At 53.7% G+C, this 12,705-nt stretch overlaps 1 protein-coding gene across 2 annotated transcripts in view; it reads right to left on the bottom strand.

The window, feature by feature from the left end:
- Positions 1-12,705, bottom strand: part of VWF (von Willebrand factor) — a 119,333-nt gene that overhangs the window by 69,293 nt on the left and 37,335 nt on the right. For both annotated transcript variants that reach the window (XR_004965910.1, XM_036298336.1), the window contains exons 11-15: positions 9,409-9,545; positions 8,791-8,929; positions 7,591-7,691; positions 3,140-3,335; positions 2,294-2,509 (exon numbers count right to left, since the gene is read on the bottom strand). Coding sequence is in view for 1 of the 2 variants with exons in the window: in XM_036298336.1 (XP_036154229.1) it covers positions 2,294-2,509; positions 3,140-3,335; positions 7,591-7,691; positions 8,791-8,929; positions 9,409-9,545 (789 nt within the window). In the remaining variant the exon portion in view is untranslated. The remainder of the gene's footprint in view (positions 1-2,293; positions 2,510-3,139; positions 3,336-7,590; positions 7,692-8,790; positions 8,930-9,408; positions 9,546-12,705) is intronic.

Raw genomic sequence — 12,705 nt, 5'->3', positions numbered from 1 at the left:
ATCCTTCCCCTCCATTAGAATCCATTTCTACTGTGAAGCCCACTGGCGGAGCATTTCACAGAAGCTGTAAAAGACAGCCCTGCCCTGAACCTCAGAAATGAGGGGGGCCTCTCCAGAGGTGCCCCACAGCCTCCCCTCCTGCACCTGCTCTGGGCCTGGTATTTGAGGGTAGCTGGGGAGGGAGGGGGCTCTGTAACCATATTACATATAGATTTTCCTCTGGACCAGCAGAGAGGTCGGGTCATTGGGTAAATAATTAGGGCAAGGGTGGGTGAAGATGGGGTGTGTTGGGCAATAAAGATGGAAGTCCCTTTCAGTCCATTGAACCCACCATGATAAGGGCACATTTCACCCATTAACGGAGCAGCTGGACCCAAGAGCTGCTTTTACGCTCTGACGGGCTGTCACTAGAGCTGGCTTGAAGCCGCGTTAAATGGTTCCTTCCCCCAGAAGAATGCACAGCTCCATCTCATTGTGCTCCCACTGTGTGCCAAGGGCTGTGCTAGGCTCAGGGATGCAGAGATGGTAAAGCTTGGTCCCTGTCTTCAAGGAGCCCACAAAGCAGCTACTAGTATGTGATCAGTCCTTGCTCCGTGAGTGTCCCCAGTTGGTGTGACCGCTCCTTCTGGATGGAGTCAGTGATTTAGGGAGCTGTTTTTTTCTCTCGGGAAGACAAAGTGAGAAACAGGATGAATCCAAGAGTCCTGCCCACCTTCCTTGGGCTCAGAAGACCAACCCAAGGCCGTCTGGTTCACCTCCACATAGACCCATAGAGACAGATTTCCCTTCCGTATCTTAAAGCCTCCGGAGTCAGGGAACTCTCTAATCCAATCTCAGTCCCTGTGAAAGCTGTTATCCGTGGAGGCTAAGAACAGCTTCTCTTGGGCGATTAAAGAATATTTAGGTAAGTCCTCTGCATTCTGGGAGAATGTCCTAAAGTAGGAAGTCCTTCGGATGCTATCGCACACTGATCAGGCATCATTTCTAATATTGCTGGACAAGCAAAGCAGATTCACAAACATCACATCATTTGCCCCTCATTACTGTCCCCAATTTCTAAACAGCAAACACTCATGAGGACCTAAGGTCTGGACAGGGACGTGAAGGGCTCAAGATCTCATGCTGGCAAGTGACAGGCAAGTAGCCAGAAGGCCTCAGCTTTTTTGTGGGATTGCTTTGACTCAAAACATGAGCTGGTTCAATAAACCCCATACCTAAACTCCTCTTCAAATACATGATATTAAGTCCTTTCACCATTCCTCATAGCTCCTATTTTCCTGCTTCTGTCAAGACCACCAAATATTTGTCTCCAAACACATCTACCTAGCCCTAAAAATGACAATATCCACCACACCGTATCCTTCCGGAATACCTTCCTCACTTCTATGCATCATGCTACTGTTCTAGCATGGAAACAACTCTTTTATGCCAAAAAAAAAAAAAAAAAAGTATTTTAAAAACCTAACCTAGTATGCCACCTCCAGAAAGCCTTCCTTGGTTGCCCCTGCAGTAACCTAAGTATCATTTCACTCAGTGTGTTAGGAAACTAGTAGGGAACCAGACCCATCTGTGTCTCAAAAAGGAAGATTCAGGTTCTATGCCACTGCCATTTCCTCACCACACTGGGCACTCAGCAATTATCCCCTGAGCAACTACATTAACAACAAAAAGTGAGCACAATCCATCCACTCGGGGGACTGGAGCATGGGGCAGATCCAACTCTCCTGCCAGAACTAACAGGGCAGAATGAGCCTCTAATGGTGTCATTCCACTTCACACGGCTTTATACAATGCCCGAAATTTGGGCCAGGAGACCACCGATGGTTCGTCTGAACTTAAGAGCAAAGGATTGGCGCGTGCCTGTCCCCTTGCCTTCATCAGACCTTCCAGGGATGCAGGGACCCACTCACTCCACAGTCTGGCCATACATGCAGCCAACACTAGGTGGCAGCAGCCGCAGGCAAGCTCAGCTTGGCAGGGACACCAATAATGTTCTAGGCCTCCAGGTAAGGGGTCAAACTTGCCCTCCTGAAATAGCGGGAGTAGCCAGGCTGTCCTATGGGTGAGCCAGTTCCTCCCCGCCCCCCGCTCCCTGTGTCCTGCTGGGAGATGGGAGGGCAATGTGGCTGCAAATGAACTGTTCCCACACGCTATGCCTGTCAGATGCCCCTGGGCCCGGTTCGGAATGCAGGAATGTGGACAGAGCAAAGGCCACGTGCATGGAGAGGGAGGGCATCCGCGGCAGATTCTGTTGGGTTTCGGGGAGGGGGTGGCAGGCAGGGAGGGCACCCACCACAGAAGCTGGGCTCCCGCCACGCGACGTGCACCCCTTTCCGGGCACAGGCAGCAGCGTAGTTGGCCACGGCGCTGCACAGGCAGTCCCGGCCGTCGGAGCAGGAGCAGACGTCGTAGTGACAGTTCTGCAGGTAGGGCAGCGGGCCCACGGCGTGGTGGCAGGCCTCGAACTTGGGGGACGTCAGGAGAGAGCACGCCTCCTCCGCGAACTTGGCTGTGGGGGAGGGGAGAGACGGGAAGCCGGGCTTAGCGAGGGCACAGCCACAGCCTGGGTGCCCCGCGCCCCCAGGGATAACGTGGTCTCCTACTCTGCGATCCTCATCCCAGCTTCTCCCTCCGCAGCACATGCCGCCGAAACACCCCTTGGCTCTGTGATTTTTCTTCCCTGGTCAATATCCTTCCTAATTACATTCGGCTTAAATTCATAAGAAGCTGTATGGCCAGGGCACACCTCCTGGCAGAGGAAGAAACAGTGCCACGAGGGGCCGGGTAAGCTGGGGAACTTCGCGTCAGGCTGACATGTCTCAGCAGATGACTCTGCAAAAGGCTCCTCCAGTGCATTTATCTGACGATAATTTAATTCATTTTGGTGGCTGCTGCCCCAACAGACTGAGAAGGTTCAGGGGCGGGAACTACGTCCTGTTCTTTCCTTTCCCAGAATCTGGCCCACGGAGGGTGCCCAATAAAGGGGCTTTGAAAAATAAAGAATAATCCAGACGCGGTGGGAAAAAAAACCAGCGCTTCCCTCCCCCAGCGCCGGGCGCCCCGCCCCCTGGAGCGCGCGGGAACGTGGGGATCTCGGGGCTCCGCAGGGACCTCGCTCTCCGCGGGCTCCCACACGTACCCAGGCGCGGGTTGAGCTTGCAGGGGTCGCTGTGCTGCTGCCGCAGGTCCGCGCAGTCCGCGTGCAGCTTCCACGCGTTCCCGAAGTCCTCCACCAGGGGCTCCACCAGGCCCGCGGGCGTGCGGAAGTCGTCGCCCTTGTTGCCGTTGAAGTTCCCGCACAGGCCGCAGGTCCTCCCCGCGTAGACCGGGGACAGCTGCGGGGAAAGAGGCCGCCTTGAGGAGCTGCCGCAGACTCAGCCTCCTTTCGCTAGAGAAGTGGCTTTAATAACAAACGCTAGAGAAGTGGCTTTAATAACAAACGCTCCCGCTCCCCGGGTGAGAGATGCCTACGAAGTTAGGCCCGCAGCTAAGCCCTGGGCTGCAGGAGGAAGAAGAGAGCTGAGCGCAGGATGGTTTCCCACCAGCTCCAACCCCGTTCTTAAACAAGCAGTCAGAGACCTGGCTGCTGCGCGGCATTTTAGAGAACATGCATTCATTTACTGACGGCAACACCGAGTCCAAGGGAGGGAGAGGGTCTTGCCTGAGGTCAGGGAGCTGGGACCAGTAGCCAGGTTGACGCTACCCTCGCCTGTCAGAGCAAATGCCTGTGCCAATGGGCCCTGTCCCCCACAGAAATCAAGTGTAAAGTCAATGTCTTTATTGGGCATTCATATCGGTTACACATGTGGGCCAAAGAGGCTGAGTCGGCTATGGGTCAAGTCCTCTCAGAGCTCACATTTGGTGACAAAGAATAACACCTTCTGGCCCCGCTGGCGTGGCTCAGTGGTTGAGCTTCAACCTATGAATCAGGAAGTCAGAGTTCAATTCCGGGTCAGGGCACATGCCCTCGATCCCCAGTAGAGGGGCGTGCAGGAGGCAATGATTCTCGTCATTGGTGTTTCTATTTCTCCCTCTCCCTTCCGCTCTGAAATCAATAAAAATATAAAATTTTAAAAAAGAATAACACCTTCCCATCTGTACTTAGCTTGGCCACTGAGTGTCACTGAAGAAAAAAGGCCCTGAGCCACAAGGACTCTAGGGGTTGCGATTGGAAGAGGTGAGGTCTCTAGAGGTTGTGATTGGAAGAGGTGAGGTCTCTAGGGGTTGTGATTGGAGGAGGTGGGGTCTCTGGAGCACCCTCTGGAGGGTGACCTGGGGGGGGCGGTTCCTGGGGTCCAGCTCCAGGCCATTGGCATGTGGCTCCTTCTCCATGCTTCTGTACCCAAAGTGCACACTCAGGGTCAAGCTAGGGAGTCGAGCCCGTCTCTCTGGGGCATGGCTGGTGTGTATTGAGAGGGCCTGGTTTAAAAATGGCACAGGGGTGGGGCCCCAAGTCCAGTCTGCTGCCCTGCATGTGATCCATGCAGCAGAACGGGGTCCCTGTGTTCTGAAACCCTCATGCTTGGCCTGGACCCCGTGTGGTCATCTCTTGGATGACACCTTCCAGCTTCCAGCTCTGATTTAACAAAATGCAGGAGGAACAATCTAGTGGAAGGTTCTGGACCCATAAAAAGTGTATCCAAGTAAATATCATTAATGCGAAAGAGGGTGGAGTATGGTTCCTTGTTTGCTTTACAACAATCAAGTGTTGGCCCCCGAGGCACCCAGGCCTCCCCTGACAGTCCTATTTAAAATGTAACTCCTCCTGGCCCTGGCACTTCTTGCCCCCTCCTCTGCTTTATTGATCTCCTCAGGATTTAGCACCTTCTAATACATGATCTAATTTACTTATTGGTTTTGTTTATTGTCTGTCTCCCCCACTGAAACTTACACTAAATGAGGCAAGGATTCTTGTCTGTTTTGTTTCACTGTTGTAACCTCAGCCTTGCCAGTGATGCCTATGGACACACAATAAGTATGTGTTGAAGAAATGAATGCTTGAACAAATGACTGAATGAGTTCATGAATGAATGAGTGAGGCTGAAATGCAATGCCAACAGTCAGGGCCAGCCCTGAGCAAAGCAGCAAAATCGGTGACGACTCTTCCTCCTCACCTGCATCTCAGCACCCTCTCTTTCCTCCTCATTCTCAGGCCTCAGTGACCTCCTACCCCCGAAGTGCCCTCCTGTTCATCCCTCCAGGCCTGCTATCACTCCCATGCCCCACTCTTTAAATGATATCTTCTTCCATCCCCTTGGCCTGTCGCAGGGGTCAGCTTGCCCGGGGATGAAGAGTGGGTGTATCCATGGACATCAGGCAGGGGCTGGCCACCAGCCCTACATTAGTCCAACACCAGAGACTTCCAGAACACGCTTGCTATTTGAAATTAACCTCAGATCAGTGATACTTCTGATAACTGTCAGAGGTGCTTTCTACACTGCTCTGTCTATGGCTGAGTTGGGTCCTGGGTCTCAACAAGCAGAGCCCGGCTGCCTGGACCACCTGGCCCTCAGGGATGGGGCATCTATACCTCACAGGCTGAAAGGAGAGCAGGGAGCCCCCACAGCACCTGGCCGGCCTCCTCTCTGTTAGTTGTGCTCACCCTGCTCCTCCCAGTGACCTGTCTTCAGCTAGAGTCCTCCACTGGGCAGCCCCCACAAGCCCCGGGATCAACACGGTGATGCGCCTGCCTCCTGGTCCATCCGCAAATGCCCCCTTTTGTCCTCCAGACCAAAACACGGAGGGTGTTCCCACAGCCACAAGGTCATCTGCTCCTGTCCTGAATCTTGACCAGTGGAGTCCTCCTTGTGTTAGCTAAACGGACTGAAACCCAGCCCCAAAGACAACCCTGCATTCCATTCCCACAGAAAGAGTCTTCTCGGGAGAGAGAGAGAACAAAGAAACCCGAAGAGAACAGCCACCCGGACAAGATGTATGGGCCTGCTGACTCAGGGAGAAATCACACAGATGGAGAGCGCCCTCTGTGGGGAGGGCAGGTTCCTGAGAAAGTGACATGCTATTGAGACACCTCCCTTCAAGACAAGTGAGCAGGAGGGGACGTTAGAAACCCAAGTTCCAGTCCTCGCTCTGTAACGGAATAGCCATGGGACTGGGCAAGTCACTTTCTTGCTCCAAAAATGATGAGTCTTTATTTCCAACTGTAAATGAGGAGCTGACAAGATCTCCTCGTGCTTGGTCATAGGGTTTATTTTTTACAAAAGAGGGGGAGGAGGGGGAGGAAGTTAATTTGGAACTCTCTTGGGGACTTTTAAAACAAGAGGAAGAACATGACGTCATCAGGATGGAGGACGCCAGGAACTCATCGGGGAAACCCTAGACGCCCATCACAGTATTATACCCTCAAGCCCTGTGGAACCTGGTACTCAGGGACACAGAAGGGGACTCTTCAGGGATCCTAGGAATGACATAGGGCAATGGTTCTCAGAGTGTGGTCTCAGGAGGGTCTCTGATGCCCTTTCCAGGGACCCTGCAGGCCAAAATATTTTCATAATAACACAAAGACAGTGTTTGGCTTTGTCCCTCTCATTCTCTTATAAGTGTGAAGTGGTATTTCCCAGAGGCAACATGACAAGTAACATCGCAAAGATTGAATATGTACAGAAGTGGCTGTGAGACCAGCTGTCTTCTATTAAGACAGCCTTTAAAGAAATTTGCAGAATTGTAGAACAAGGGTATTCTTCTCACTGCTTTTTGTTTTGGGAAAAAGTTTCCCCACCCCCGAAAAATGTTATTTATATTAAAGGGTAGTGGGTTTATTATTGTTATTTCTAAACAAATTCCCAAGTACATATTTTAAATGTCTCTGGTTTAACTTCTAATCTGGTAAATATCAGTAGACATAAGCTTCATAAGAGTTCTTGAGGTCCTCAATCATTTTTTAAAGGACAAAGGCACCTGAAGACCAAAAAGGGAGCAGGACTGGTCTAGTGGGCAGGTTGCCACCCAGAGAGCTGCTGGGCTCTGCCGCCAGCCAGTGTGCAGCACTGGACACGCCTCCCAACCCCCAGGAGCCCTGGTTGCTTTGTTTATAAAATGGCAGTGACAATTCCGGAAAAAATATAGAGATCACTATCTAACTGTGACCCCATCACTATGGAGAGCAAGGGGAAGTGGCCCTGGACTGCACAGGCCGAGGGCCCAGGTGATGCCCAGTGCAGCCCTCCCTGGGCAGTGGGACGGCTTTGTCCCCTGTGGGTGCACAACACAGGCTTGGCTGTGAGTGCCAATCTGGCTCTTCCCTTGCTGCCCCAGGGACACCCCTGTTCCCAGGTTTTGTTGCAGCCAAGAGGCCAGGCAGCAAATCTGCCCTTCCCAGCCCCTTGGGAGCCCACCTCCTCAGAAGGCCCTAGGGGTACCAGAGCCCCAGGCGTGAGAACCCCTAGGACAAACAAGGAGGTCCAGACAGCAAACACCAGCCTCTGGTAAACAAGAGAGGCCTGTTCCTCCCTCTGGGGGCATAGGCCCTGCGGAGAAATGAATTCTTCTCCCACACACAAAGCCACTCTGCCCACAGCACAAGGGGCACTTTGTAAGGCTGGACTGCGGGGAGGCAGTGATCAGAGGGCCTACCTTCACCAGCAATCTCCCGCGGCCATCCCAGTCCATCTGCAGGTCTTCCCCGTAGCTGAGGCGCACAGAGGCCATCACGGTGTGCTGGATGCGGAGGTCACCTAAAACCGAGAGGGGCAGAATTTGGGCTGAGATGGGGAGAGGGCAGCGTGGTGGCAGGCAGATGTATCCTGGGGAGAGATGGGGTGCCTCACGAAGAACTGTAGCAATGAAAGCAATCTGTTATGGGGACGATGGAGGTGTCCCGGAACCTTATGGGGGTCTCAGGAGGATGGGTGTAGTGCAAATAGGATTCTCCAAGAAGGTGGCTCTGTATTCTTGCTGTAGCCTGCCATTCCACCTATTGCCACAAGACGGCGGCCGCGGCTTATGAATCCATAGCTTGCACAGGTGCCCTGAGCCAAGGATCTGTCTCCCATTGGACCCCTGAGGCCTGAGCATTTCTAGGCCCCTCTGCTGCTGCACAACCCTTCCAGACTGAGTGACTCCGTCCTCACAGCTGAGCGATACTGTGCGCCCTGGAGGAACATGTCATCTCATGGGCAGACACACAGCGTTAAACTGACACACAGGCATGCTGTGTGCCCACTGGCCCCAGTTCACCGGCTGTGAGCAATGCCAGGACAATGGGCCGATGGCCATGAAGAAGAAGACAAGGGGAGGGGTCTGAGAGCCACTTTGAGGGTGACGTTTGAGACCATGCTGGGCAAAATGGCACAGTGCAGCCTGGCAAAGCACTGGGCAGGTAGATTGCTCCCTGCCGTGGGTCACAGGGTCACCTGGCTCTGTCCCATGACATCCAAGGGTCTTACTCATCACCAGCCATTCCTCCAACCTCTCAGTGACAGGCTTTGATCCTTTTCCACCTCAAAGTAGAACCAGAAACATGTAACCCAACCTTCAATTGTCCCCTTGGCTCAAGCTGAGTGGAGAACCGTCTGGGTCCTGCTTTCCCTCTACACTCTCTCCCAGGCCTGGAGCAGCCTCCTCGTCTCCAGCATCCAGCCATCTTCCTGCACTTGTCCTCCTCCTCCAGGAAGCCTTCCATTCTTACAGGGATGCATGCCAAGGATACCCAGCCTGCCCTCCAGAGATAGCACTCTCCTATGTTTCTACGGAAGGGGAAGCAGTGAGCACGGCTGAGGGGCAGGTGCTGTGGGACCTGGGTCAGCCCAGCCTGTAAGAGGAGGAGGGACCCACCTTGCAGGAGGGGTAGCTGGACATCCTGGCCATCTATGGCGATTCCTCCCCCATGCTTCAGCTTGACCAGGCTGTTGTGCAGGCTGGGCAGGCGGGCGGTGACTGAGCGGGTGCAGACAGCATCAGGGTCATCGGCACACTGCCATGAGGGGCATGCAGAGTGACGTCACCACACCCCGCCAGCCCAGCATCCCAGCCCAGGACCCCTGGACTCAGAGAAAGACTCCAACCCCACACAGCCTCTGGCCTTCTCTCACAGGACAACCCCACTGTCACAGCTCCATCGCTGTGAATGGTGCCCCTGGAGTTGTGCAGCAAGAAGGTCCTGAGCCCAACCTATCCCCCTGCCCAGCTTCCCGCGGCTCTTGTACCCTTTCCTGTCTGGGTCTGGTCTTACATGAGGCACCTCGGGCCTCTTGTTCCTTGGGCCTATTGTCTCAAAGCGAATCGGGACTCAGACCCTCAGTGGAAGCCCTACACACTCTATATGTCCTCCCCTTGGCTCCGTTCTCTAGAGAAAAGAAGCATGTCGTGTACACAGCAGCTCAGTAACGAGGGACCACTCATCCTGCCCCATCTCTCCTCCGCTGCCTCCTGACAGGCGCCTGTTGAGCTCACCTGCACGGTCTCTATGACAATGGAGAAGGAGTGGTCCTGGCAGTCCCGGGCCAGCAGGTACTGGCAGACCCCACTGAAGGTGAAGTACCTGTCGTCAAAGCTCTTGAAGTGGGACTGTCCTGTGATGATACACTCTCCTGCAGGGGCACAGAGGAGGGGGGATTAGGAGGGGGAGGGGGAGGTCAGGAGGAGGGGTTCAGGAGGGGGAGGGGGGTCAGGAGGGGGAGGGAAGTCAGGAGGAGGAGGGGGTCAGGAGGGCAAGGGGGAGGTCAGGAAGAGGAGAGGCCTTTGCCACCCTGGCATTGTGGGGGTTCCGGACCTGGCCCACCGGGAGAGTCCCCACATGCAAGTGGGCAGAAAAGCCAGCCTGGAGGGCTGATGAGAGGGTGAGGGGGCCCTTTTGGAGTTCAGCAGTGCCGAAGCCAGGACCCCATCCTGCTCCTCAGCTGAAGGGCGGCTCTAAGGCCTCCTTATGGGCAAGTTCATGCTGAACTTCAGTCAGGCCAATGGGGGGCCAGGAGGTCATCTCCTTGGCCAAGGCTGACAGGTTTGTGGTGGGAACAAGGATTCCCCTTCATCACCCCACAACTCAGAGCCCTCACCTCACCCCCACCCAACTGCTAACCCATTCTCCCCTGGCCCTGTGCTGCTGACCTAGTGCACCTGGAACCAGAGATCACACATCCTGGGAAGTGTCCATGCAGACACTCCACCAGGGTCTCCCGTGGTCCCCGCTGGTCCATCCAGCCTAGGGCAATCCCATTCCCAATGACCCATTGAAGCTGAAGCAGGCATATGGATCCTTTCCCATCTCCCTTGAGGTATTTCCTCTTATCTTTGCTTTCTACTCTATAGAAACATATAGACATACACCACAGCTGTTCCATAAGTAGAGAGCCCCCATGCCCCACCTGAACACCCCTGATCTCCAGACAGCGGAGGCTTGCTCCCCATTACACTGATGTACTTTCCCCTGGCAGGGTCCTACAGCCAGTCCCACCCAGCCCATCTCCAGGAGCAGGGGCTGGGCTCTGTCCCATTCAGGGGTCCCCTAAGGGCACAGGGAGATTCTGGCTGCCCATCTGTCAAAGGCAAGCTCCACAGCCCTCTGCCTGCCACCTGCGCCCATGTTTGCACTGAAAGGCACAGTAGGTGCAGGCAGAGGCTAGACAGCACACTTTGGACCCAGGTGTGGCCTTCCTTTGGCATGTGTTGGAGGCAGGGGTCTGGGTGCAAAGCCCTGGTTATGGTGACTGCCCCTCTGCCTGGTCCTCAGGGCAGCTGACCCCTTCCAGCATGGCATGGTTCAGGAGGGCACACTCAGCCCAGAAGAAATGGGGAGAAAGTAGGGAGGATCCAAACCATTCTCATCAGCATCAGCTTCTGTGATGATCAGAAAGATGTATTTTGTCTTTGTCCCTGGTTCCTGACACACAGCTTCTAAAATCCTGGAATATTCTGGGTATAAGAGCATCTTTTGTTCTAATGAGCCACTTTGGGGGGCCTCAGGGTGGGGCTGGTCACAGAAAGATCAGGCATGATTAGAGGGCTGGGACTTTCAGTCTCACCCCCAACCTCAGGGACGGGAGGTTTACTTAATAGTGATTTAGTTGGCCATCCTACCTAATAAAATCTCCACAAAACCCCAAAACAACGGAGTTTGGAGAGCTGCCAGGCTGGTGAGCATATCCAGGCAGGAAGGTGGCACACCCCACTCCACTGGGACAGAAAGTCCTGTGCTGGACCCTTCCAGACCTCACACTGTGTCCTTTAAAATGCCCTTCATAGCAAACCTGTAATAGCATGTCCGGTGTCGGCCTTAGTTCTGGGAGCCGCTCTAGCAAATACGGAACTCGGGAGGATATTGTGGGAACTCCCAACTTGGAGCCAAGTCAGACAGAAGTAGCTACCCTGAGGACCCAATGCTGGTGCTTGGCATCTGAAGTGGGGGGCAGTCTTGTGGCCCTTAACCCGCATGGTCTGTTACTGTCAGAATTGAATTGAATTGAATTGTAGGACACCCCATTGGTGTCCAGAAAGTCAGAGAACTGGTTGGTGGGGGCGGAGGGGAATCACACACAAATGGTGTCAGACGTGCTGGGAGTAGAAATAAACAGATCACGCCTCCCCACCGCATTGTCCCCCAAGAAGGGCAAAAGGAAGGGTCCCTGTTCATGGAAGTCAGAGCAGAACAGGACGTAGGAAGGGCCAGGTCATCCCCAAGGATTGTGAACGTGCTGGAACTCCATGTCCACTGATGTCACGGGAAAGCCACCGTCTTCTGCAAACACCGTGACCTGGGCCTGCGTGTCAAATGCCTCGACCTTGTTGCAGTAAAATGGGTGGGAATTTTCCCTCCAACCTTCCTCTGTTTTCTCAAGAGCACTCTTATCTGAGAAGAAATTGGACTTCCATTCTCTTCGACCGACCATGCCCAGGAAAAGAGGGTTCAACAAGAAAATGCGCAAACATTCAAAAGCACAAAGTTCAGGACTAGCATCTAATCCTCCGATCTGATTTCCTGCTCTGACCCTCAGTGCTTTGTGTTCCAAAGTTTCTTAGGAATCAGAAATCTAAATATTTTATTTAACTTATCTCCTTAGTACACTTGAGGAATGGTGCTGAAAGCACAGGAAAACCATGGACCTGGACGGGTAAGCTGCTGGAGAGCAGTCGGCCCTGGGAGCTGGAACAGCAGCCAGAACAATGGGGTCCATCCTCGGTCCACCCTCGGCCCGGGGTGAGCAGGACACCTCAGATATTCCCATTCAGTCAGTCAATCAGCAAAAGGCAGCCCCCAGGAAACAGCTGGCCCATCGCCAGCCAGAGAAGGTGGGCAATAGAAGTTTGGTGAATGAATGAAAAGCAGATGATTCTTAACATAACACAGAAAGCAGAACAGCCAGAAGTTAAAGCAGATCTTCCACATGAATGAAGATGCTCCCTCACTAAAAAAAACAAAAAACATCTCCCATCAGATGAGACGCGGTACCTCTTCTGAGCAAACCCTTTGTCTGTTGTGCGGGAGCCTCCACAGGGCTGCTCTGCTCAGCTCATTTTTGTCCGTCCTTACCCAGGCAGCTACAGAAGAACCAGCCCACAGACCTCTAGCAAAGCAATTCAGACTTCCCCCCAATGGAAAAATTCACCAAAGCCTGCCTCTAAGTCACCATCACATAAACTCAACCAAATGTACAAGGTGCATTTCTAAGAATTCTGTGGGTATCGCCTCATTTACTGCTCCCCTGAGCTGGTTGGCCACTAAACAGATGCAGAAACCAACACAGAGAAAAACTC

The sequence above is a fragment of the Myotis myotis genome, unplaced genomic scaffold (genome assembly GCF_014108235.1).
Source record: "Myotis myotis isolate mMyoMyo1 unplaced genomic scaffold, mMyoMyo1.p scaffold_m19_p_3, whole genome shotgun sequence".
Taxonomy (NCBI): Eukaryota; Metazoa; Chordata; class Mammalia; order Chiroptera; family Vespertilionidae; genus Myotis; species Myotis myotis.
The sequence above is the reverse complement of the archived record's forward strand: the minus strand, read 5'-3'. Positions and strand labels throughout refer to the sequence as shown.